Source organism: Phascolarctos cinereus, unplaced genomic scaffold, assembly GCF_003287225.1.
Source record: "Phascolarctos cinereus isolate Bilbo 61053 unplaced genomic scaffold, phaCin_HiC Scaffold_4;HRSCAF=312, whole genome shotgun sequence".
In the NCBI taxonomy this organism is placed as follows: Eukaryota; Metazoa; Chordata; class Mammalia; order Diprotodontia; family Phascolarctidae; genus Phascolarctos; species Phascolarctos cinereus.
In genome coordinates, this window is record NW_027555847.1 from 268206741 (window position 1) to 268233509 (window position 26769).

Genomic DNA, 26769 nt, shown 5'->3' on the forward strand with positions numbered 1-26769 from the left:
GTCTGTGTACATTTTGTTTACTCCAATAAAATGTAAATTTCTTGAGGGCAGGGACTATTTCATTATTGGCTTTTTATTATCAATGCCTGGCCCATAGTGGGTACATAATAAATGCTTGCTGAATGAAGAATGGAAGGAAGGAACCAAGCATTTATTATATGCCTACTGTGTGCCAGGCATTATGCTAACTGCTTATACAAATATTATCTCATATGATCTTCACAACAGCCCTGGGAGGTAGGTGCTATTATGATCCCCATTTTACAGTTGAGGAAACTGAGGCAGCCAAAGACTAAGTGACTTGCCTAGGGGCATACCCTTAGGAAGTGCCTGAAGCTGGGTTGTTCTACATAATTTGCCACCAAACTGCTTCCATGAATGAATGAGTAAATGAATCACCCTAATAACTGCTTGGCCTTGCCATCTCTAAGTAACCCAACTAATTTTATTATTGACCTAAGCAAAGCATAATTGGGAAGATAAATGTGAAGACTTAGAATTATCCAAGTTACAAAACCAAATATGGACTCGGCTATGTTAACATTATTACTTACATTTATTCAAGGGCAACTGAATGGAGCCCTCAAAGAACTGGAGAAACAGTGTAAACTTAGGGTATCACCAATTTCCCACATATGGCCCAAGGGTATATTTTTGTTATCAGTGGGCTCATAAGGTACCCACTGACAAAGTCCTTGCTGGCATCCAAGAGTGTAGCCTGGCTACAGATTGCCCATCTCTTAATGAACTCCAAGAAGATGTCAGGACTAACTTGCTGAACCAGGGTAGGCTATCCCTGGAGCTTTAAACCTTAAAGGGCAATATAAAAATAAGTGACTTACATTTGAATGTTTGGGGAATACATTTCAAACAAAGTAATGAAGCCACACTATCAATACTTCTTCCAGCCCTGTTCAGAGAAGCTTTCCTGCTCCCCACTCCACGCTGGTGATGAATATCATTACCTCTACCTAAAGAGAACATTTCCTCCCCACCCCTTTCTTTTGCCAAAGTATGGTCTTTCTGGCTTGAGCAGTTATTTTTATAGTGCTTAACTTTAAGGCTCTCTGCCCCATTGGCTGCGGGGGACTGAAACAAAGCAGAAGTTAATTAGGCAGAGTAGGAGAAGGTTTAAAAGGGGCAGCTAGGTGGTGAAGCGGATAGAGTGCTGGGCCTGGACTCAAGACATGAGTTCAAATCTGGCCTCAGATTCTCTGGGCCTCAGTTTCCTCCTCTTTAAAGTGAACTGGAGAAGGAAATGGTAAACTACCCCAGTATCTTTGCCAAGAAAACCCTAAATGGGGTCATGAAGAGTTGGACGTGACTGAAAAAGGTTTAAAAAACATCTTACATAGCTTATCTCATTTGATTCTCACCTAATGAAATAAATGCTATCATTATCCCCGTTTCACACATAAGGAAACTGAAACTAAGAGAGGTTAAGTGATTTTCCCAGGGTCACACAGCTAGTAAATGCCTGGGTAGGATTCAAACTTCTGTCTTCCTAACATCTCTATCTGCTGCCTCCAGAGCAAGTGCAGAAAGAAGAACATTCCCAAGTTAAATAGAAAGGGCAGCGAGATGGTACAGTGCATAGAGCCTGGAGTCAGGAGCTCATGAGTTTAAATCTGTCCTCAGACACTTACTAGCTTTGTGACCCTGGGCAAGTCACTTAACTCTGTTTGCCTCAGTTTCCTCCTCTGTAAAATGAGCTAAAGAAGGAAATGGCAAACCACTCCAATATCTTTGCCAAGAAAAACCCCAAATGGGGTCATGAAGAGTCAGACATGCCTGAAATGACTCACCAACAACAGGGATTGTTTTCTCCATTAATGTGGATCATAGAGAGTTGCACTGATTCTGCTATGGTTTACATATCCTAAAGACAAACTCACTAAGATGCAATGTCACACCTTTCCCAGTATCAGAGGCAGGGGGAGAACCCCAATGGCACATTCCCTTTCTCTCTCTCTTTCTCTGTCTCCTGATATAGTAAATCCCTGGTGTGAAAACAACTTCCATTACTGCAAATCAACAGGAGTCACAGAAGTTATAGGAGGAAGTTGGTGGCATAGTATATAGAGTACTGGGCCTGTAATCAGGAAAACCTGAATTCAAATCCAACCTCAGACATTTATTACCTGTATGACTCTAGACAAGTCATTTAACCTCTGCATGCCTCAGTTTCCTCTACTGTAAAATGAAGATAGTAATATCACCTACCTTGCAGAGTTTCTGTGAGAATCAAATGAGATAAATTTGGAAAAGCACTTAGCACATATAATGGACATATAGTAGATGCTATCTAAATGCTTCTTTCCTTCCTTTACATTATATAGTCTTAGAGGTTCTCCTGGAAATGAGAGAGTAAGTAACTTGTGTATGGTTGCGTAGCTAGTATTTTTCAGAGGCAGGATCTGAACGAACCCAAGTTAGCCCATCTTGTCCTTTGTCCCCTGGGCCACACTGTCTCTGTAATATAATCTACATTCTTAATAACAAGGCTAAAGTAACTGAGGCTGTGGCCAATGAATGCTTTTCTAGAACTTGATTGTCATGCCCAGTGCAATGACCCACACAGCAATGTGCCTATTGCATCAGCACAGTGTTAGAAACACTACTGTGAGAATATGGTATGGAAGCTGGCAGTAAAAGTATCCAGGACAGACTTCCCTGAGGGGATCCAGTGAGTTCTGTACACTGGAGCCATTTATCGAGGCCAACAATGGCACATTGTGTCCCAGTGGGTCAAGAAATACAAGCCCCGGCAAAGAAATGAGAACGTGTTCTTCTGTAACCCCGAGGAGCATGGAACCTCCATCTCACTCCAATTATTATTCCACTGTTGAGTCTCTGGTACAAGAGGGAGCTCCCGCTAGTCTGAGAGAATTTTATGCTTGGATTTCAAATCATCATTTTCCTATAACTAAGGACCCACTGTCATTAAATAAAATAATTAAATCTAACCATCAAATAGTCACAAGAATGCTGGATTTGGCCTAAGAGGATCTATGTTTGAATCATAACTCTGATACTTGCTACCCGTAGGACCTTGCCTCAAATCTTTCCCCACTTGATCCATTCTCCATTCAGCCACTAAAGTGATTTTCCTAAAACACAGGTCTTATTTTCCACCCCCTCCAACTCCAACTCAATAAATTCCAGTGGTTTCCTATTGATTCCAGGATCAAATACAAAATGCAGTTTGGCATCCAAAGCCCTTCATACCTAGCCACCCTCTACCTTTCTGATCCTTTGTAAGTAAGGTGTACTTTACTTCCCAATTTGTTCTCTTTGATCCAGTGACACTGGTCACTTGGCTGTTCCACAAACAAGACACTCCATTTCTTGGCTCTGGGCATTCTCTCTGGCTGTTGCCCATGTGTGGGATACTCATCTTAATCTACTGACTTATCTGGCTTCCTTCAAGCACTGACTAAAATCTCATCTTCTATAGAAAGCCTTTCCCAATCTCTCTTAATTCTAATGCCTTCCCTCTCTTAATTATTTCCTATATGTAGCTTGTTTACACATATTTTTTTTTCTCCCTCATTAGATTGTGAGATCTTTGAGGGCAGGGACTGTCTTTTGCCTCTTTTTGTATCCCCAGCACTTAGCACAGTGCCTGGAACATGGCAGGTACTTAATAAATATTTATCGACTATGGAGCAAGTCACATAACCTCTTCAGACTTCAGTTTCCTCATGTATAAAATAAGGAAGTTGAACTAGATGACCTCTAAGGTCCTTTTCAGTTCTACATCTACGACTATAATCCATACATCTGGATCAGATCATCACAGATGTCCTCTGCATTTAAGGCAGTCTACCATGAGGAAGGAATGGAAAGTACCTTACATCAGAACTCCAGTCATAAAGGAGGGGGATCAGACATCCAGACGGTCAAGTTTAATGAACTTACTACTAGGGGTTGGGATTCCAGTAGTCATGTCTTTGCTTTCAAGAGGAACTGGTATTCCATAACTGGAGTGGTGTTGGTGCTGGTGCTGGTGTTGGTGCTGGTGCTGGTGCTGGTGCTGATGGTGGTGATGATGGTGATGTCTTCCTGGTGCTTTGGTGGTAAATGGGGCTCCCCCATTTTCTTCAATGTTGAATAGCAGCAGATTAGAATTGTTGAGTACTGGTGAGGGCAAAGGATAACTACAGGAAATAAAAAAAAGTTAGAACTTAGACAAACAAAACCCCTCAACATTCTGTTTTCTCCCCAACTGAGTAACTGTGTTTTCTCATTGTCCAAATGGAGAGGAGCTATAGGAAAGAAGTGATTTTTTTTAGGACAATGTGTCATTCTTCAAGTTGTGATAGTGGTTCCCAACCACTCTAAGTATAAGGATCCCCATATGTGCGTATGTGTATGTGTGTATACACATATATACATATATGTATATACACATACACACACATATATCTATATATACACATTCATTTTCATATGCTTTATACACACACACACGCACACACACACATACACATACATATATATATATATATATATATATATATATATATATATATATATATATATATATATATAAACATTCGTAGATCCCTATATGATAGTAGTTGTATCAACTGGTTAAGGAAATGTGATGACAAAAGGCTGCTATAAATTCAATAATGCTTTAAATGAATTAATATTTTATTAATCACAAAAATGAGAAGGCATGGGGTGTAGTGAATAGAGAGCCAGCTTGGAGTCAGGAAGATCTGTGTTCAGTTTCAGCCTTTGACATGTACTGGCTAGATGACCCTCGGCACTTTAATCTCTCAGTACCCCAAGCAACTCTCTAAAACAGAGGTGACAAACACACAGTCCAGGCCTGAGGCCCACAGCATTCCCACGTACAGACAGAAGCTGAGCAAAATGTAATTGGGAAATATTTAACCAAATAAATAAAAATACAATAAAACACAGATAATGTTAATATATGGGTTTTTAAGTCGATCCTTACGTATAGTTGAGTGTCGCCTTCCTATCTCCATTTCTGTTTGAGTTTGATACTACTGCTCTACATCAACAAAATTAAAGTATTGGTGTTGTTTTTCAGTTGATTCAGCCATGTCTAACTCTTTGTGGCTCCATTTGGGGTTTTCTTGGCAAAGATACTGGAGTGGTTTGCCATTTCCTTCTCCAGATCATTTACAGATGAGGAAGCTAAGGCAAACAGGCTTAAGTGACTTGCCCAGGGTCACAAAGCTAATAAATCTCTGAGGACAGATTTGAACTCAGAAACATGGGCATTCCTGACTCCAGGTCCAGTACTCTATACATTGCGCCACCTAGATGCCCTATTTTGTTAGAATCAAATAAAGATCAAGAGGTAGCATGGTCTATGGAAAGAAAGCCAGCCTCAGAGTCAGAGTCAAGAGAACCTGGGTGTGAGTCCAGCTTCTGACACATACTGGCTATGTGACTCTGGGTCAGTTACATAATAATAATGATAATAGCCAGCATTTATATAGTACTTTAAGGTTTTCAAAGCACTTTACAAATATTATTTTATTCTCACAACAATCCTACAAAATAGGCACTATTATGACTCCCATTTTACAGATAAGAAAGAAAGAAAGAGAAAGAGAAAGAAGAAAAGGAGAAAGGAAGAAAGAAAGAGAGGGGAGAAGGAATGAAGGAAGGAAGGAATGAAGGAATGAAGGAAGGAAGGAATGAAGGAAGGAAGGAAGGGAGGAAGGAAAGAAGGAAGGAAGGGAGGGAGGGAGAGAGAGAGAGAGAGAGAGAGAGAGAGAGAGAGAGAGAGAGAGAGAGAGAAAGAAAGAGAGAGAGAAAGAAAGAAAGAAAGAAAGAAAGAAAGAAAGAAAGAAAGAAAGAAAGAAAGAAAGAAAGAAAGAAAGAAAGAAAGAAAAAAAGAAACAGAGAAAGAAACAAAGAAAGATAGACAATGCTTAGTGCACACAAGTATTCTGGGACCCTTTGTTTATGGACTCAGGAGCCCCTGCTCAAGGGCCCTTGGCCCACTGCCCTATATCAAGAAACAAATACACTCCTTAGTAAAAAGAGTCACTCAATATACGTTTATTAAGCACCTATTATTAAGCTGGTGGGGCAGCCAGGTGGAGCAGAGTGCCGGGCCTTGAGTCAGGAAGACTTGAATTCAAATCCAGCTTCAGACACTTACTAGCTAAATGACTCTGGGCAAATCACTTAACCCTGCCTAAGTTTCCTCATCTGTAAAAGGAGATGGAGAAGGAAATGGCAAACCACTCCAGTATCTCTGCCAGAAACCCGATGGGGGTCACAGAGAGTGGGAATGACTGAAACAACAGAACAAGCAGCATGTACTATGCTCCAGGCACTGTGGATACAGAGAAAGGTACAGGAGAGTCCCTGCCCTCAAGCAGCTCCCACTGGACTAGAAATCAGGAGATATGAGTTCTAGTTCCTCCTTCGCCACTGTATGGCTGGAGTCCTTCCGCCGCAGAGTCAAAGTATCCTGCTCCGTGAGCCACTGGTCTAAGGTTCCTCCCTGTTCCAACAGTTTATGCCTTTGTGCTGCTCAGAGAGGAGGAAGGACCTGAGAACACTTAGCCTGGCTTCTCTCAAAAGCAACTCCCCATTTAGAGCCAGTAATTGCGGATGTTTTTGTATCCATGGGTATATGATTACAGTGAAGAATGCAACTGTGTTTCTAGATGAAACAGCCCATTCTTGTAAAACTAAGCCCTAAGCAATGAGCAATAACTCTGGGTGGAGATACCAATCAAATATTTGCTTCCTACACAGCAGGACAGAACTGTAACCAGGAATCTATGCACCTGGCCCACAAACAGTGGGGGTCCCTGGGGTGGGGTGGGGGAAGGGGAGTGGCAACATGCTAATAGCGCTACTCTGAGTCATTCCGGGAGAGGGAGTGGCCTGAGCCCAGACCCACTGGAATGGAAGGAAGATGGGCCACAGTTAGGAGCCCTGGAAGTGGCTACCCCAGGGGCGGTTGCTTTTCATGATGTGATTAGACCATAAGCCAAACTGATCTCTGCCAAAGAGAAAGCATAGCCCTCCTAGAGAACTCTCTGGCTCTTTTCTCTTCCCCAGTCTGTCACCGTTCTGTTGACTGCCTGTATATCATAGAGAACTGAAAGGGACCCCCTAAGGTCATCTAGTGCAATATCATTTCACAGATGAAGAAACTGAGGCTGAGTAAAATGAAATGACTTTTCTATGGTCACACAGAAAGTGAAGATCAGGGTCAGGATTCTAACCCAGGACCTTTGATTCCAGAGTCAGAGGTCTTTCCACTTCTTCCATGTTGGAACACTAGGATAGTGCTCCATTTGCCCCATGCTTATGATTCTAACACAGCGTATCCTTTTATAAATAAGCACATAAGCATAGAACAGAGACACAAAATCAGTAGACCATATATGCCATCACTTTAGGGTCAGCACTTCTTTCTATATATCTCAAGCTAGTCTTCCCCCCCCCCAAGATTTAAGCTTAATTTTCTTTCATCAATTCACTGAATTCCTCTTGGTATAAATTGTGGGGGGCAGATTATAAAATCATAGATTTAGCGCTGGAAGAACCCTCCGAGGCCATCTCTTTCAACTCTCTCATTTTATAGATGGTCATTCAGACAACAATGATCAGAAGCAGGATTGAACCCCGTTCCTCTGATTCTAGAATTCTAGAAATTCTATTTCTATCATATTGCTAAGCTGCTAGATAGCCCCATCAGAGTAAATTCTGATATTCAAAGATGAATAAATGAGCTTTTATCATAACAAGTAATTTAGATTTTATTGAATGTTATACTGATTTACATGATCGTATACTGGTACTTCACACACACTATGTGAAATTGATCTTGAGCAGCCTACCAGATGATCATAGATTTAGGGCCAAAAGGGACCTTAAAAACCACCAAGTCCAACCCTCCTATTTTACAGAAAAGGAAACTGAGACACAGAGAGGTAAAGTGACTTGTCCAAGGTCACAAAGCTAGTAAATGTCTAGGGTAGGATTTGAACCCAGATCTTCTTGACTTCCAGTCTGGTTTCCTGAACTACCTCAATCAATCAATAAACATTTATTAAGCATCTGCTATGTGCCAGGCACTGTGCTAAGCACTGAGAATACAAAATGAGGCAAAAGACAGTCCCTGATCTCAAGGAGCTTAAAACCTACTGTTATCTCTGTTAGCTTTTGCTACTCTCCCTTGTTTTTGAAGATCTTTCCTAGTCACTTCAGAATTTATTGTTTACCAATGGAATTGTTAAATTTAATCACTGTGTGACTTTGAGCTCAGAGCCTTGGAGTTTTTTCAGGAGACAATCTATGGTATAGATTCTTTCAACTGGTGCTCTTTTTTCTCTCTGTAGAAGTCCCTGGCAGTTTTCCTGTATTATTTCTTGCATTATGGTGTTTAGGTTTTTCAACTTGTGCTCTTCTGGGAAACCTATAATCCTTAAGTTGCCTCTACACATCTTGTCTTTGAGATCAATATTTTTGCTTGTACAGACAGCATCTTTTAACATTATTGCTTTTTGCTTCTCTTCTTTGATTGTCCTTCACTTCTGTGTATTTGCATTCCCAATCAATTATTCTCTTTTTTGTTTTTTTAGTGAGATTTGGCACCATAGATTCAAGTTTTTCTCTTCTACCAATTGTTTCTGCCATGCAGGCCATAAATTCTGCTCTCAATTTTCATTTCTCTTTTAAAGCACTCATGCATAGCATGTTATGGTTCTATGTTCTCAAAATCCACAAAGATATCTGCTTCATCAGGAGTTGAATCATTTTCTTTTGTGTTTGTCCACAGATGCCTGTCCTTGTTTACTAGATCTAGAAGCCATATTCCCTTTTGCCATTAATGTCTTCTCTATTAATTTATTTGATTATGCTTCAGGTCTGTGAGTTTTCTTCCTCCTGAGATCTTTGGTAATTTCATTCTCCCTACTTTCCCTACCCACCCCTTATTTTCCCTTACTGCTCACTTTCTGACTCCCTCCCTTTTGAGAGGGCTTTCCCTGGGGGCTGGATCTCAAAGCATCTCAGCCTCCTCCCACACTGGGCAATTAATCATTCACAAGCCTAATTTTCTGCCCCAGGTGACTTTTGAGGGGACAGAACTAACCTCAGCTGGATGCTGGGCTCTTTCCCTGAGGTTTATTGGAATGCCACACAGTTCCCCATACATGGTTTCCTGTCCTATTCCCTCTGTTCTTCAGCTGTCTGGTCCAGCAGTTGCACCAACATTATCACAGCCTGGGAACATTTCTGCCATTTAAAGTTTAGATCTTTGTGGAACTGGGAGGAGGTAGATGTCAGGGTATAGTGTTGAGCTCTACTGCAAGGCCAGTCATGTGTCTTGCTTCATTCCCTCTGTTGCTCAATTCTCCTACAGAGTTGTATTGCAGCACAGAATGCTGCTGTGGTGCTTTGTGAACTCAGCAAATTTCTGTAGTTTGGAGCATGGAATTCCATGGCACTGGAAAGTGAGAGAGGTAGTCAGGATGTGGGATTTTGTTTTGTTGCAAATCCTTGGGTCAATCTGCAGCCCTTAAGCTGGTAATGTGTTGGTAGGCTGGGGAGCATGTGCTGATTGGGCATGAGATGGGCATTAGTTCATGGACTTTTTACCTTCTTTTGGGTTCTTGGTATCCTATATCATGGAAACAGCTGAAATTGCTGTTTCTTTGATACATTACTTCTGTTTTGGAGAGGTCTAAGGATTATGAAGATCAGAGAAAACGTCTAATCCTCCATCTTGTTGGTCACATAACCTAAAAGTACTAGTTTCTGCTTATTCTTCAGCATCTCTCTCTCTGTCTCTCTCTGTCTCTCACCATTTCTCCTAGTACCTCTTCTCTTCAATCCTATAGGTGTGCAGTCTAAATGCTACCCTTTCATTACCCATAGCCTCTCATAATAGCATTCTACCTAGAGCTTCCCTTTGTCCTCATTACATCTCTACCCTCATAAAGTCTTCTATTATCTTGAAGTTAGGCTTTAGGAAGGAAGTAATGTGTTTGAATTAATTTACACTAAGCTGTGAACTACTTGTATCCCCTTTAATTCTGGCAGGAATATTGGCATTTTAAAAGACTTGCTAAAAGACTTGTTAAATCCAAATGAATCTCTAAATGGTGAAATATTAGCAAGTATGGAAAGAAATATGAGTTGCTGCCTGATAGTAGCATATAGAGGGCTAGACTGTAAGCAGGAGAATATGTATTCAAGCTTTGTCTTTGACACATACAGACTATGTGCCCCTGGGCAGGTCACTTAACCTTTTAATGCCTTTGAATCTATATTGGTGAAGTTTCCTTTCTAGGAGTTCTATAAGCAAATGAAATCACAAGTCTAAATTCCCCCCAAAGTAAAGAATTTTAGAGGTGGGCTCCTTTAGGATAGGGACTGTCTTTTGTCTCTTTTTGTATCCCCAGCACTTAGCACAGTGCCTGGTACATAGTCAACACTTAAATGTTTAGAGCTTGCTTGGAAGAGAACTCAGAGCAGTTCCTGGCACTTAGTGCTTAATAAATGCCTGTTAATGATGTAGATAATGCTTATTGATGACTCATATCCAATCACAGGTCCCAAGCCTTAGACTGCTAGGGGCATTAAAGAGGTTAAGTGACTTGTCCAGGGTCACACAGGCTGCATGTGCCAAAGGCAAGACCTGAGTACATGTTCTGCTTCCCAGTCTAGCCCTCTTTATCTCAGGCAGCATCTCACATTTTTTCATACTTGCTAATATTTTACCAATTAGAGATTCATTTGGGGTTAACAACTATTTTAGCAAGTCTTTTAAAATACCAATAACCCTGCCAGAATTGAGCAGAGCCATAGCTGGGTTAAGGTTTCTCCTAGGGCACTAAAATTGAGAGGGTCTGATGGTATTTTCAGCCCTTCAGCTATCAGAAACACTTGATGACTGCTGAGCTCAGGAATAAGTTAGCAGGAATAAGTAGTTAAAATAAGAAGCAAGAGCTGAGGTCCTCCTCCACCTGGCCCCTTTCCCTATCCCTGCCATCAGCCTCCCTAATCCCTTCCCTATCCCTGCCTGCCCAGAAGTACTAGTTATGGAGGGCCTGTTCTGAAGGGAGTCTGCTCTGTCACACATTCTGAGCTTCAGAGAATCGGAAACATAAAAGGGCCTGTGCATCTGGGGACTCAGATTGGGAAGTGAGTGCTTGCTTTATGTGTGGAATCTTTTCTGGGCATGACTTATCCCCCACCAGCTTGGTATGAAGCTATTATCCTAACACTGATTCTGAGCCTGAGTTCAACATCTCTGTTGTTGTTCAGCTGGTTCAGTCACATCCAACTCTTCATGACCTCGTTTGGGGTTTTCTCAGATATATTTTTATTTCTTTATCTTAGGCAATTGGGGTTAAGTGACTTGCCCAGGGTCACACAGCTAGTAAGTGCTACGTGTCTGAGGCCAGATTTGAACTCAGGTCCTCCTGAATCCAGGGCCGGTGCTCTATCCACTGTGCCACCTAGCTGCCCCTGTAGTTTATTTATATATATATATATATATATATGTATGTATGCATGTATGTATGTATATATAATTTTTTTTCACCTACTTCTTCTACATGATGTAGACACACCAGTACAGTGGTGGGGTCCAGAAGAAAGGTGTGAGAGTGATGGTACCCTTGGGGCAGGGTAGATGGCACAGTAGGAGAGGGAGGGCAGCCTAGGGCCAAAGTGAGGAATATACTTCTAATCCTGCAGATGACAGGTGGGTTGCTAAACACCTCCCCAATGATCCTTCACCCCTTACAATCCTCTGTTGATTCTGCACTGCCCCCTGTGATCACCATGGAGAAGCAACTTCCTATATCCCAGGTCTCAGGTGACCTGATGTCAAAGCTCTGGTTTCCCTCTAGTGGTTACTATTCTGAGAATCACGGTTAATTCCCCTCCTGGGGCAGACAAATTATTGAATCTTACAGTAACACCACATTACCCTCATGCTCCTGTGAGAGAAAATGGAAAAATAGAGGCAATATAGAAAGACCACCTGAAGGAAGCATACAGAAAAATGGATCAGCCCTTTAGACTTATCTATTCAGCCAGTTAGAAAGTAATTGATGGTGTTAAACAGGGGATCACCCACCAATCAATAAAATGGCAAATATGCAGGGGCTTATTAGAAAGACTGAAGAAAACAACAAATCTTTTAGCACTGGTCTGGAAAGTTAGGAAAGTTAGAAAATTTAGATGCAAGTCCATTTTTCCTACTTATGAGCAGTGTAACCCAGGGCTGCCACTTTTATTCTCTGAGCTTTAGCTACTGTTATTAATATGCTGCACAAATGTGAGTTGTTATTATTTGGGGTGAGGAGGCTCCCCAAGGGCAAAAATTTGTCTAATGCACCTCCCCTATCACTTAACTGCCTAAGGAGCACAGTGTAAGGCAAAGGATGTTGATATGAAGCCTAGAGATTTGGCTTCAAATCCTGCACCTGCTATTTACTGATCCTTGCAGCCATCATGGAGTAGAAAGAATACTGACTTTGGGGCCAGAGCACCTGGGTTCAGATCCTTCCTTATTATTTGTTACCTGTGTGACCTTCACCACTCTGATCCTTGGCTTCCTTATCTGCAAAACAAGATGATATTTTCCCAACCTACCTCATATGACTGTGGTGAGGAAAAGTCCTTTGTAAACTGTAAAGAGATTTAGAAAGGGAGCTTTTGTTATCACTGAAATATTTTTACTTTTTGCCATTTAGGAGAAAGAATGGCTGTGTGGCCCTGGGCAAATCATAACCTCTTTGTACCTCACTTTCTTCATCTGTAAAATGGGGATAATAAGGCTTTCAATTCAATTCAACAGAAATTTATTAAGTGCCTACTATGTACACGATATTGCGCTAGGTGCTGGAGAAACAAAAATGAAGAATGAAATATTCCCTGCCTTCTAGTGGCTTACATTCTACTTGTACCATCTGACATTAGGAAAGTGCTTTGTAAACCCTGGAGTGCTACAACTATTGTTTACTAGTTCAAACAAGGAAGACCAAATTGTTTTGGCCTGTAACATTCGGCTCAAGGCAGGATTTTTGCTCTTCCAACGGCCACATGCATGCAGCATTGGGAATGCTTTTATCATAGAAAGGTAGTGAGATAGCGATAGCTTCTACTAGGGACCATCGGAACAAAGACATTTGCAGGGCTCTAACCAGATGCCGCTCCTGTGACAGCAAGTGCTTAGCAGCACTACGGTCTCTTGAACCCTTTGGCCTATGGACGAGTCTCTCCACTACTTGTAGATATTCCAACCACACACACCCCTTTAAAATGGATTGAGAACACTGGGAAAATGCCCAGTCTCCAAGGCATGGCAAGCACAAAGCACGCTGGCTCTTTTGAAGTTATGGTAACTAAAGAACACTAAGTAACTCTTGTAAGTTTGACTGTACTGTGTTAGAATAAGAACAGAACTTCTTCATGCATACAGAAAAGCTTGGAGACTAAGATGCAATTAATGATAGCAAGACAGGAAGTTCACTTAGATTTTTACAGAATGAATCATAGATTCAGATAACTGCAGAACTGAAAGGGATCTCAGGGGTCAGTCAACTTGTTCAATCCCTACCCAAATAATGAATCTTATAATAAGACCCCCAACATGGAACCTTCCAGTATTCACTTGGAAGATCTCCTGCAGTGGCCAGCCCATCCCACTTTTTGACAGCTCTAGTTATAGAAGTATCTGTGTATATTGAAACAAAATATATTTCTCAGAAATTACAGATATGATTTACTAATGAAAGTGCAAGATATGGAAAATGCCAAAGAATTATGCAGTATGACACTGTGCATGGGGATGGTGCAGCTATCAGAAGATAAGAATTAGAATCATTTTAAGCAGCTAGGTAGTGCAGTAGATAGAATTGGGCCTGGAGTCAGAAGACTTGAGTTGAAATCCTACCTCAGACACTTCCTAGTTGTGTGACTCTGAGCAAGTCAATTAACGTTTATCTGCCTCAGTTTCCTCAACTGTAAAATGGGAATAATAATAATAGCAATAGCCAATAAGCATTTATTAAGCACCTACTATGTGCCAAGCACCATTCTAAGCACTGGGGATACAAATGGAGACAAAAGACAGTCCCTGACATCAAGAAGCTCACAATCTAATGGGGAAGACCACAAGCAACAAATATGTACATACAAGCTATTTACAGGATAAAGAGGAAATAATTAACAGAAGGAAGACACTACAATTAAGAGCGTCTGGAAAAGCATCTTGTAAGGATGAAATAAGATATTTGTAAAGCATTTAACACAGTGCTGACGTACAGTAGACATTAATAAATGCTCATTCCCTTCCTCTTCCCCCTTTACTCACTGTATATAGAGATGGACAGATTGAAGATTAGAATTAAGATTATCCTAAGCAGGTTTTAAAACAACATAAGACAAATCATTAGAGAATAACCTTGTTGATATACATGACTATGTTCATAAAGGATTCTGTATTAGACACAAATTGGGAACAAGGCGAATGGGAAGCTGTTACCAATAACAACAAAAAAAAGACATGCAGGAGCTTGGTGGGTATGATAAACAGACATACTTTCTTAGTTATGAGAATATTTTAACATGTGGAACATCTGCCAGTCCTTTGGAAACAGAATTGAAGAATGGCTTTGCTTATTTGTTTTTGCAGCCCAGTTGCTCCTTTGCAGACCTTTGGAGATTTGGTTTGGAAACCAGGAGAAAAATGACAATTGACTTTAGGTTGTCATCTTCAGGCCTAGGATGGGGGTGAGAGAGAATAACATGATCGGGAAGCACTAAGCCGAGCCGGTCCCATGTTTACCCTGGCACTTGTGGTGCTTCCCTGCGAAATAGATGTATAGCAAGGTGCCAATCTCTCTACAGTTCTTAGAGACCCCTAACGCCACTCAGAAAGGATCACAGATCTAGAGCTAGAGGGAACCACAAAGTTCATTTAGTTCAACCCAACATTTTACAGATGAGGAAACTGAGGCCCAGAGGCCAAGTGTCTTGCCCAAGGTTACACATGTAATTTTTTTTCACCAGAGGTAAAATTCAAACCAAGGGCCTCTGACTCCAGACCTAGTATTTTTTCCACTGTGGCTATGTAAATTCACATGTCAAATGTGAATTTACCTAATCAGAATTAGCTCTGAGTGTTCAACCTACCGGCAAAACCCTACTTCTACCCTGCACTTAGTATATTTAATTGTGCCATAATCATGTGAGAAGATTCTAAAGCCATTTTTGATAATGGCTCGGGGGGGGGGCAGTAATATAAAAATATATAACAAAACCAAAATACTGCTTCTACAGTTGCAGAATGGTGCAAGTCCACAGGAATAATTATCTACTCATCCTTGCAATTAGTTGTTGAGATACGGACAGGAACCAGCTTTATGATTTCTTTAGTATAGAGAACCCCAGAGTAAGGAAGCTCCCTCTACAAATGCAAGTCGCAGCACCTTCTCTGCAACTTAGTCCTAGAAAATTGCCTAGAACACTGAGAAGATAAATAACCCAGCCAATATGTATCAGAGCTGGGATTGGAACCCAAGTCTTATTGACTGTGACACCAGCTTTCTATCCACCACAACACATGTTGCTATTAAGTTACTAAAAAGAAAAGATGGGCACCCATGCTTCAGGTTTATCTAGCAACTGAATCATCTACTCTATATCTCTCTGGTCCCTGCTCCATCCAGCACAATTGGCTCAATCCTCCAAATCTTCAATATCCCTCAGCCTCTATTGATGGGAAAAGATAATTCAGGATTAGGGCCACTCTGAACACCCAGCATTAAGGGGATGTTTCTAAATACCCCATAGACCAGAAGCATGAACCTGGGAACCTTCAAGGATTTTCCTATCACCACCATGCCTCAGAGATGAATCCTTAGAGGGTCTGTGTTTTCCCACAAAAGTCAGTTGTGACTTTTTTTGTGAACTTATTCACATCCTTTTGATAAGTTACTTCACTAGATTGGTGAACATTATAGGAGGGCAAGAAAACTGATTCACTATTTGGTGATTTGGTGGGTGGCCACGACAAGAGAAGCAAACCAGTAAAGCATGTAGGAGAACTAATGTCAAAGGGGCACTTCAAAATGGTGGTGCCATGTCCTGAGAACAACACTGATGTCCAGAAGCTCCTTCTCCCACACCAGATGACTTTCTATTATGATGGGTTTCTTGGATAAGTAAGCACAAAGGAAGCATGAATGGAGGCTCACCTAAAGGGAAACTAAAGCTGCCTCATGGAAGCTTTGGAAATACCAGTCTCTACAAAGGACTGCTGTGAATCTGAAAGGATGAGGCTTTTGAGTTCAGTGAAAGGTTCCTTGCTCTTAGGTAGCCAATGGAAGGGATCAATGTCATAAACCCAGAGAAGGGGGCTGTGAAATTGAGGGTGTATGTGAAATTTTAGTAATATCTTGGCATAGTTTATAGAGCACTGGTCAGGGAGTCAAGAAGTCCTGAGTTCAAATCCAGCCTCAGACACTTACTAGCTCTTTGATCTGGGGCAAATCACTAAACCTGTGTGCTTCAGTTTCCTCATTTGTAATATGGGAACTAATAACACCTATCTCCCAGGGTTGTTGTAAGGATCAAATACAATAATAATTATAAAGTGCTTAGCACAGTGCCTGGCACATAGTAAGTGCTATATAAATGTGACCCACTATTTACTACTATTTTCATTAATTATTTTATAAATCCGAGTTTTTAGAGGCTACAGAAGCATAAAACATTAGAAGTAGAACAGAAGGATTTTACAAGTTTATATAGTCGAATACCCTAATTCGACAGATAAAGAAACTGAGACCCAATGAAATTAAGTGACTTACCCATGGTCATGGTGTAGTGCAGTGATGTCAAATTCAAATAGAAACATGGCCACTGAACCATAGCTAAGGATCCCTGCCAGCTGCATATTGACTTAGAAAACCTCATATTACCATTATCTATGTTTCATTTTACTTTTATTTATTTTGTTAAATATTTCTCAGTTACATTTCAATCTGGTTAGGGCTGCTCTTGGGAGTGTTGTGGATTGAGTGTGGCCTGTAGGGTATACAAAATATGTGTTGGACCCCTCTGATATAGAGGAGAGCTGGACTTGGCATCAAGAGAATCTGGATTTGAACCCTACCTTAAATGTTTCCCAGCAAAGTGACCATTTCATCTCTCTCAACCCCAGTTGTCCCATTTATACAATAATGACAGTAATAGTGCCTACTTCGCAGGGTTCTTATGAGGATAAAATAAGAGCTATGTAAAGTGCTTTGCAAAACTTAAGCACTCTGTGTTAGGCAGCTATTATTGCTATTGTTATTGGTGATGGCACTGAGCCTAAAATCTAGTTTTCCTGCTTCTCCATCCAGAGGCCTTTTTGCCATTATTTTTGACATCTTTTTTTTCTTACATCACCTTGATCCAGTTATTTGCCTACTTACCCCCTCCCTTGCCTTATGAGTTATCCCTTGTAAGAAAGAATAAAAAGAGGGGGGGAGCCCTTTAGCGAACCAATACATCAATGGTGCCTGGCATTATATATAATTTTCTGTACCCATAGTTCCACATCTCCACCCAGAAAGGAGAGAGGTACATTTTTTTTCTTTCTTTTTTTTTAAAATTTTTTAAAGGGAGGTACATTTTCTTAATTCTTAGATAGGTCCAAGCTTAATAGTCACAATTACACTTTGTGCTATATTTTGCTGCCTCTCAGGCCCTTTCAGATGACCAAGGGGTATTCTTCTAGAACATTCTTTCCCAAGGGATCCATGAGAATGCCTCATTTTGTAATTATGTTATTCTTCTAGAACATTCTTTCCCAAGGGATCCATGAGAATGCCTCATTTTGTAATTATGTACCTCTCTTTATCAGACTTGTAATGGTCCAGCTTCACAAAAAGTAGATGGTCCTGACATGGGTGTCTATTGGTTCTGTGAGAAAGTTAAATTGCCATCAGCAGCAGCAAGGTGCCATAGTGGATAGAATATTGAGCTTGGAGTCAGGAAGACCCGAGTTTAAATCATGCCTCAGACACGTATTAGCATCTGTGAGATCCTGGGCAAATCTTTTGACTTCTCTGTGCTATAGTTTCCTCATCTATAAAATGGGAGAGTAATTACCTCTACTTCATAAGGCTATTGTGAAGATTAAATAAGATAATATATCTAAGGAGCTTTGCAAACCCTCAGGTGCCATATACATGCTTGTTACTGTACAGGGACGTCCAACTCTTTGTTGACCCCATTTGGGTTTTCTTGGCAAAGATTAGAGTGGTTTGCCATTTCCTTCTCCAGCTCATTTTACAGATGAGGAAACTGAGGCAAACAGAGTTAAGTGACTTGCCCATGGTCCCACAGCTAGTAAGTGTCTGAGGCCAGATTTGAAGTTGGCCAGATTAGTCTTCCTGACTCCAGGCTAGGCACTCCACCCGCTGCACCACCTCGCTACACCAATATAAATGCTAGCTGTTGTTATTATTTGAGAACAATTCATTAAAACATGGCAGGGCCACTGCAGACATCAATCTAATATGACATATTCATAATGGCCATATCTCAGAACACAGTTTTTGGTTGTCTCCCACCCCTGCCCAAGCTCATTAAGTTCGTGGATTGAGTCTAGAAAAGATACAGGCAGGAGCTATGCCATCCTGACCTCTGCCTATGTCCTATGACCCCTGACACAGGCAAACTATAAAGACAAAGGAATGACTCAGAATATAAGGATCCAGTTCTGGCTGCTCTTAGGTCACAAAGCAGTAATGGCACAATCTTTTTTGGTAACAGTAAGAAAGGCATAGGTAGGTAACATATACTGGGTTGAATTCTGCTCTTTTTTTTTTTTTGAGATAATGAGAACAGATATTTTCTATTTACATGGTTTTTGTTCCCTCAGTAGGAGGGAAAGATAAAGTTAGTTAAGTAATATTAAGTATGGGTGGAAAACTACAAGCCAGCTCATTGGCTAAATGAGTGAATCCTGAACTTGACCTTGGACTGGAAAAATGGATGGACGAGCTTAATCTGGAAAGCCCTTGTGGGGTAGATACCTCAAATCTTGCAAGTGTTTGGAAGAGACAAGGCAGAGAAGGTCTTAGCCTGGATGGATAACTTTAATTAAATATTCTATTAGAAATCTTGTGTACCACTCAGAAAATGGATAGATTTCTTTTCTGTGTACTTCCAATTACCTTATCCTTTTAAACTGTTCCTGAAATTTCACCCTCTTTTCCCTTGTAAATAAAACCTAGAAAATGCACTCTTTTGGCCTGATGGGTATGCAGAAAAAGAGAAGGAAAAGATAGAAGTGACAAATGAAAAAGAACATTAAGAAGTGATGGGAGTGATAGAGAAAGGCAGTCATTATGGTTCTATTTGGATGTATCTCTAAACCCAAGGAGTCCAGCTGGCTGAAGCTTAGTGCCTGGAGTTGAGGTTCAACGATCAGGGAAGTTTTGAAAATAGTGAAAGCCTTGAAGCTGAAAAGTACAAGTTCCTTGGACTTGTTCCAAATAAAAATGCTCCTGCCCCAGGAAGCTGATTTTTGTTCATTGAAGCACAAGGCTTCAGGCCAGAGATAGAACAAGTCTTAGAGATTACGTGGTCCAAACACCTAATTTTATAAAGGAAGAAACAGCCCATCCAGAGAGGTTTTCACCCAGTTACACAGTTTCACTTGGCATGGCTTGCTCTCTCTCCCTCTCTCTCTTTCCCCCTTCTCCCTATTCCCCCTCCAGTTACTCCTACAAGGACAATCAGTTCTGTAATCATGGCATATGAAGCCAGCTTAGAAACACCAGCCCAGAGGTTTCTGGTTCTCTTTGCTTTTATGCAGAGGCAAAAGGTAGGCTCTGAGAGACAGAGAGGCTATAGCCCTTGTAGGTATATTTGGCAACAGCTGCAGCCTTCCTGCCCCTATTGCTCAACTGTCCCGACTCCCAAGGAAGAATTTAGCAGACCAGGAATGGTATCCATACACAGCTTGGTGATGGCAAAGGGCAAGGTAATTATGAAGGGACTATAGCTCTAGGCCTGACCTTTTTCTTTCAAAACAGGACAAGGGTCCCTGCTCAAGGTGCGGTTCCCTGGACAAACAGGCACAGGAACTGGTGAGAGCAGATGAGTAAACCACTGTGGAATCCTGTTGGTTGAACTATTTCAGTAGCACTTAGGCTATTAATTACCACATGGAAGGAATATCTGCAAAACGTGTGGGATGGGCCGTTTCATGTTGTGTGTCCAAGAAACAGGGAAAAAGGCCATTTTTGTGGTAGCTTACAGGGGAAGTTTTCAGGTCCTTCTACCTTTAAATAAACTGACTCCATGACTGAAAGGTAGAGCTATAGACTTATTTCATCTGTTGCTGTTCAGTTATATCTGACTCTTTGTGATCCCATGGACCATAACACACCAATACTGTCCATGGGGTTTTCTTGGCAAAGATAAGGGAGTGGTTTGCCATTTCCTTCTCCGGTGGGTTAATGCAAACAGAGATTAAGTGACTTGTTCAGAAGCACACATGTGGTAAGTGTCAGAGGCTTGATTCGAAACTCCTGACTCCAGGCCCAGCACTCTATCCACTGAGCCACCTGTCTCCTAAATTATTATTGAGAGATAACACAAAAAAGAAACCTAGAGAGAACTATTCAGGTGGCCTTACTTGCCTGCTTCAAATGATCACTAGTCAAATTTGGGACAACAGAAGCTGGAAACCATGGCCCAAGGCCAAATGTTATTTATAAAGCATAGTGAGTGTGCCCTTACATTAGTCTATTCAAATATAATCCGTGTCAAAGCAGCAGCTGTTCAATGACTGGGTGGAATGACCAGAAAGTGACGCTTGATGGTGTTTGTAGCAGGCCCTCGTAGCTATTTAATACAGCATTTGTTAAACAGAATTGAAGACACCATTAAATATGCACAAAAGCTAAATGGAAACAGATCGCTTGTGATCTTATAATCAAGATTTGGTTCCAAATGCTTAATTTCAAGCAGTATTTGCACTCACAGTATGGAGTTCAAGAGCGACGTTACAGCTAGAAAGAAAGATTTAGAAATCCTCTGCATAGAGATAACATACTAGGGAAACAAAAGAGGTCCCTGGATAAAGCCTTGGGATGTTCTGACTTAATGGTCAGGAAGAGGAAGAAGACTCACTGCCAAGACAAATGAGAAGGAAGAGAACCAGATGAAGACCAGCGTCAGATGCCAGGAGTGAATACACAGCGTCAGAAACTGCAGAGAGGTCGAGAAAGACGAGAACTAAGAAAAGGCCACTGAATTTAACAGCAAAGAAACCCCTGGGTCACCTTGGAGATAGCAGCTTCAGTCAAGCTGTGTGAGGGTGAAAGGGGCTGAGAAGTGAGAGGAGACTGGAAAACAGATGGTAGGAGTATATAGAACAGAGACATCAAACACACAGGCCTCATTGAAGCCCAGAACATTCCCGTACAGCCAGACCAGATTAAAATGCAATTGACAAATATTTAACAAAATTAATGAAAATACAATGCCATAAATATTCTTAATATGTAGTTTTCTAAGTCAAGAATCCAGCCCAGTTTCTATTAGCTTGACACCACTGGCATAAGACAACTCTTTTGTAGGAGTTGGGCTGTGAAAGGGAAAAGAAATATTAGGATGTTAACTTTAAGGAACAGCAGTGCCAAATGAAGGTTTTATTTTTATTTTTTAGGCAACTGGGGTTAAGTGACTTGCCCAGAGTCACACAGCTAGTAAGTGTTAAGTGTTTGGTCTGAGGCCAAATTTGAACTCAGGTCCTCCTGACTTCAGGGCCAGTGCTCGATCCACTGCGCCACCCAGCTGCCCCATATTTTTATTTTTTTTAAGAATGGGTGCCACCTGGGCATGCTTGAATAGTTCTTTGGCATCCAAAAATAAAAAAGCCATGACTTATAAGATAACTAGAGTGGCAACCTAATAGATGAACATTATTCCATGTTGAAACCCCATTTCTGGCACCTTTTAGAAATGCTAGTTATTTTTCATTATCATAATTTGTCCAGTGATACTACAATAGCGGTTTCAATCTGTGGGGTATAAATAGAATCCACACTGAATGAGATCATTTGTTTGGTTTTTTGGTGAGGCATCACCAAAGGTGACTTGCCCAGGGTCACACAGCTAGTAAGTGTTGTCTGAGGCTGGATTTGAACTCAGGTCCTCTTGACTCCAAGCCCAGAGCTCTATTCACTGCGCCATCTAGCTGCCCCAGAGTGAGATAATTTGAACTAAGATCAGGCTATTCCATTCCCAATAGAAAGGACCAAAGTCAGTCTTTTGACTAGGATTTCCTTTGTGACAGCTAATAACAAAGGTTGCCTCTTCACTATCCCAAACTGGACAACTTAGTGCTCCCCAGACTCACCTTGCACTTCTGTGTGTTGGGACTTTGCCTGTGCCATTTCTCCACCTCTAATGTCCTCCCTTGTACCTGCTTTATCTTCAGGGCCTAGCTCATATTTCCCAGGAATTCTTTCCTTTAATATTCCACGTCTTAAAATTTCTAGCTCCATACAAGGCCAAATCAAGTGCCTTTTATTGCAAGAGGCCTTTCCTGGTCCCTCCAACTTGTTAGTGCTTCCCAATCAAATTACTTCGTATTCACTTTGAATGTATTTTGGATTTACTTATCTGTGTACATGTTGTTTACCTAACAGAATGCAGCCTCTTTGAGGGCAAGGATCTCTTCCTTTGTAATCTCAATGCTGAGCACAGTACTAATGTTTGTTGAATTGAAAATGTCTCTCTCTCTCTCTTTTTTGTCTTGGCTAGGCAACTGGGGTTAAGTGACTTGCCCAAGGTCACACAGCTAGTAAGTGACAAGTGTTTGGTCTGAGGCCGAATTTGAACTCAGGTCCTCTTGACCACTGCGCCACCTAGCTGCCTCAAAAATGTCTCTGGAGTGTAATATACTAGAATGAGCTTTGGCTTCAGAGTCAGGAGACTTGGGTTCAGATCCTAGCTCCAACATTAACCAGTTATATAACCCTGAGCAAGCCATTTCATTTCTCGGTTTCTTCAGGGAAATAATACTACTTTGCTTATACATAAATGTGTTATCATCCAAATGGGGTATGAACCCCAATAACACTTTATATTTCTTTTATGCCACCTTTTACTTTATTATCTTGTACTTAACAATAATAATAATGTCATTGATGTTACATTTTCAAGTTTTCAAAATGTTTTACAAATATCTCCTTGTACTTAACAATAACAACAATAACTGGCATTTACGTTGCATTTTCAAGTTTGCAAAATGCTTTATAAACATTATCTCATTTTATCCTCTCAATATTTGGATGTAGGTGTTATTACCCCCATTATATAGGTGATGAAACTGAGGCAGAGGTCAAATGACTTGCCCAGGGTCACAGAGCTAGTGTCTGAGGCTCCATTTGAAATCAGGTCTTTCAGAGTCCAGCTCTCAAACACTTCAGTACCTCAAGCCCTCAGTTAGAAACAAACTGACTTAAATTTAGTCAACATAGCAGTGCTTCTATTAGGTCTTGGGTAAATGAAATCAAGTACTATTTTGGCTTCCTGCTGACACACGCAGCATTACCAGTCACATTTTAGGGGGAATGGGAGTGTTCATTCTAAGAAAGTCACAGAAAGTCCATTGGTCAGATGAGGGCATCACCATCCTCCCAGTTACTAGGATTGTAACCTCTCTTTCCTCTTCTCTCCCCCAAACATCCTATCAGATGCCATGTAGTTTGGATTCGATCCTGCAGTGTCTCTCATATAAACCCTCTTCTCCTCTTCTCTCCGTTTAAAGTCAGTCTTCACCCACCCCTCCTTCATATATTCATCACCTCTCACCTTGTCCATTGTAACAGTCTCCAAATTAGTCTTCCTTCTCCAATCTATGGAGGGAGGGATGCCAAGACGATGCTCCTAAGGCACAGGACTGACCATGTCACTCCTTTTAAAAATCTCCCAGATTATTATCGTCTGTCTATACACAAACTCCTCAGCCTTGTACTTAAGAGCACTTCAAAGTCTACCTCCAAGCATTGTTTCCCTTTATAGTCCAGTCATACGAGTCTACAAGTTGTTGGCTGATCTAATCTTGATGTTTACCAACATCTTGTATCCAAGCAGCTCATGCCCTGCCTTCTCACTGCCCTTCAGCATACTTACCTTTTTATTAAGGCTTAGTTCAGATACCACTTCTGGTTAAGCTTTCCCTGTTTCCCCCAGCTGAGTGTGTTCTCTTCAAATTTTCCTAAATCATCTTGCCATCTACCCCCATCACAGTATATCTTGTATTATACTTATCTGTGTGTATGTCATATCCTTTCCAGTAGATTGGAGGCTCCTTGAGGGCAGGTACTGTTATTAATTTTTTTATAACTTTTCTTTCCCCAGCACCTGGTAAAATACCTTGTACTTTACAGGTGCTTACCTTAAAATTTTGTTTGTTGAACGATGCTCTGGAGAGAGAAACAAGAAGTGTTGATGCTGTCTTCAATAGGCACGCAATCACCTGGTTCCCCTTCCAGAACATCCATGAGTTGGTCACCATTTCACCCCATTTGGAGAGCAGAGAGAGCCAGAGCCGTTGAGAGACTTTGAGGTTTGGAGAAGGGGAGAACAGGGAGCTATCTTCTTCTTGTAGTAAGTGCAATGATTTGGTCGCTGGGAGTGGGGAGTAAGGCAAAGGTCACCACTACCTTTTTGTCCTTCTCTGTTCAGCCTTTGTGCTTGGTACAGATCACAGCAGGAGAAGAAAGTATATGAAAGCAAATTTCTTACTCTGTCAAATAAGTTTTGACCAAGCTCCCTGTCTGCCTCACCTTCGGCAGTAGAAGAGAGTCCAAAGGCCAGACTTCAAAAGTTACCTCAGGCCTCCTCTAGGTCGCTGGCAGAGGTCAAAAGAGCTCAAATCGCCTGAAGTAATCCAACTGATGACCACCACATGGTGGTGGTGCCTCAGCTGAGATTACTAATTAGAGCATGGCAGTGGAATGACCTCCTAAGGGAACACTGGTGGTTCAGAAGCCCCAGTCATTCATATTCACCTGGTTCCGATAGTCCTTGTGTGTGGCCCTCAATTTGTGTTAATGACTTGAGTCCCCTACCCCACTGATGGAGAGGTAACCTGAAATAGTGTGTACCACACATGTATCAGGGAGGCTTTCTTGTTGTAAGAAGAGCTATTATGGTGAGTATTAAGGCAAAAGGTTTCTGATTGAGTGAGTGGGGTGGGAAGTAAAGTTGGAGAGGTGGGAAAAGAGACTAAAATTTAGAATGATCACCATCATGCTAATTTGAATTACTGTCTTGTCATTATAGGTTCTTGTGGGGGACAGAGACTCTAAAATCCATGACTTAGGCCTCTCAGCACACCCAGCCCCATCATACAATCCACCAGGTTATTCAAAGTCTGACTGCACACTTCTCTGGTAAAACAGCTAGCAAGTGAGCCATGTTCTGGGAGTCTTAGTGACAAAGCAGTCTGGGCACTGGGAAATCCACGTGAAACAGATAATCCTGACAGAATTCCGGTCAATGACAATATGCTTTCAGTCTGTAATTCAAAAAGAAACTACAAACTCTAAATTAACTATAGTAACAACTGATCAGTAAAAAATATGAACCAATGAATGAATGAGCTAATTAAGGCACCTTTAGAACACACTTCACTACGAGACATGATCAAGACATTATGAGTATTAAAGATATGAGTTTTTTTGCTGATGTCAGAAATGTAGGGTTCTGCCTCTCCAGTGTTATTAAACACCTCCTTGAGGTGTATTTAAGCTTCCAGGCAATTTGTAGTGTCTGAATACAGTACTAGCTGCCTGGACCATGATGGAAGTTGAAAAGGAAAAATCAAAAGCTATTTATGTGTCTATCCTGAGCTCCAAAAAAACACAGCATGACTTAAAAACCTGGTAGGGCCACGCAGCCTACATTCTTGGCTAGGAAGAAAGTGAAAGGAATTTATTTGCCTTAACCTAGCAAAGAACTTTTCTTGTGTGTGGGAAGGATGAATGAGTTAAATTTTTTGTTTTAAAAAGTCTTGACAGCTGCCTGAGTAGAGCGTAGCTTTTCTAACAAAGATCTGAAAATGTGTTGAGAAGAGTCCGTTAGTGTGTCGACCCCAATGTAGTCTCACAAAACGGTGATGGTTAACATCCCTTTGCTGCTCCCAGACCCCAGGAACCACAGTAGCAAATGGCAATAGGGGCCTCAGATGATAACTGTAGTATTTGGAAGCATCAGCCTAACCGGGAAGCATCCAGTGGTGTCTCTAGAGGCAGAGGGCACTGGGTGGAGATGGTAAGCTCAGGGCATGGTAGCCACAGAAACAATCAGGAACCAGTGACCAGGGAACTGTAGGAGACAGGGTTGGGCATAAAGGCCCACCTAATTGCTGGTTGCTGGTAGTAGGGTCACGAGTGGTGTCCTGGCCACAACAAAAATCATACTTACCTTGGAGTGTGTTTTCAGTTTTCTTTCCCATCAGCATGGGATCTCAGAGACCACCTATTCCAGCTTATACCCGACCCCCCCCCCCCACAATATACCTGACCAGTGGCAATCATACCTTTTTTCTGAAGGTCTCCAGTGAGGGGGAAAATTACCTCCTGAAGCAACCCTATTTTATTTTTGAATAGCTACCATAGTTGGGCAGTATTATACATCAAACCTAAATGTCTTCTGAAACATCCACCTTCTTTTCCAGTACTGCTCTCCACAGGACATCCCTTCGAATCAATG

At 41.3% G+C, this 26769-nt stretch overlaps 1 protein-coding gene across 3 annotated transcripts in view; it reads right to left on the bottom strand.

The window, feature by feature from the left end:
* The window catches only part of EPB41L4B (erythrocyte membrane protein band 4.1 like 4B), a 247130-nt gene that overhangs the window by 65694 nt on the left and 154667 nt on the right, over positions 1-26769 (bottom strand). For all 3 annotated transcript variants that reach the window (XM_078153049.1, XM_021004573.2, XM_021004571.2), the window contains exon 16: positions 3922-4160. In XM_078153049.1, the coding sequence (XP_078009175.1) occupies positions 3922-4160 (239 nt within the window). The remainder of the gene's footprint in view (positions 1-3921; positions 4161-26769) is intronic.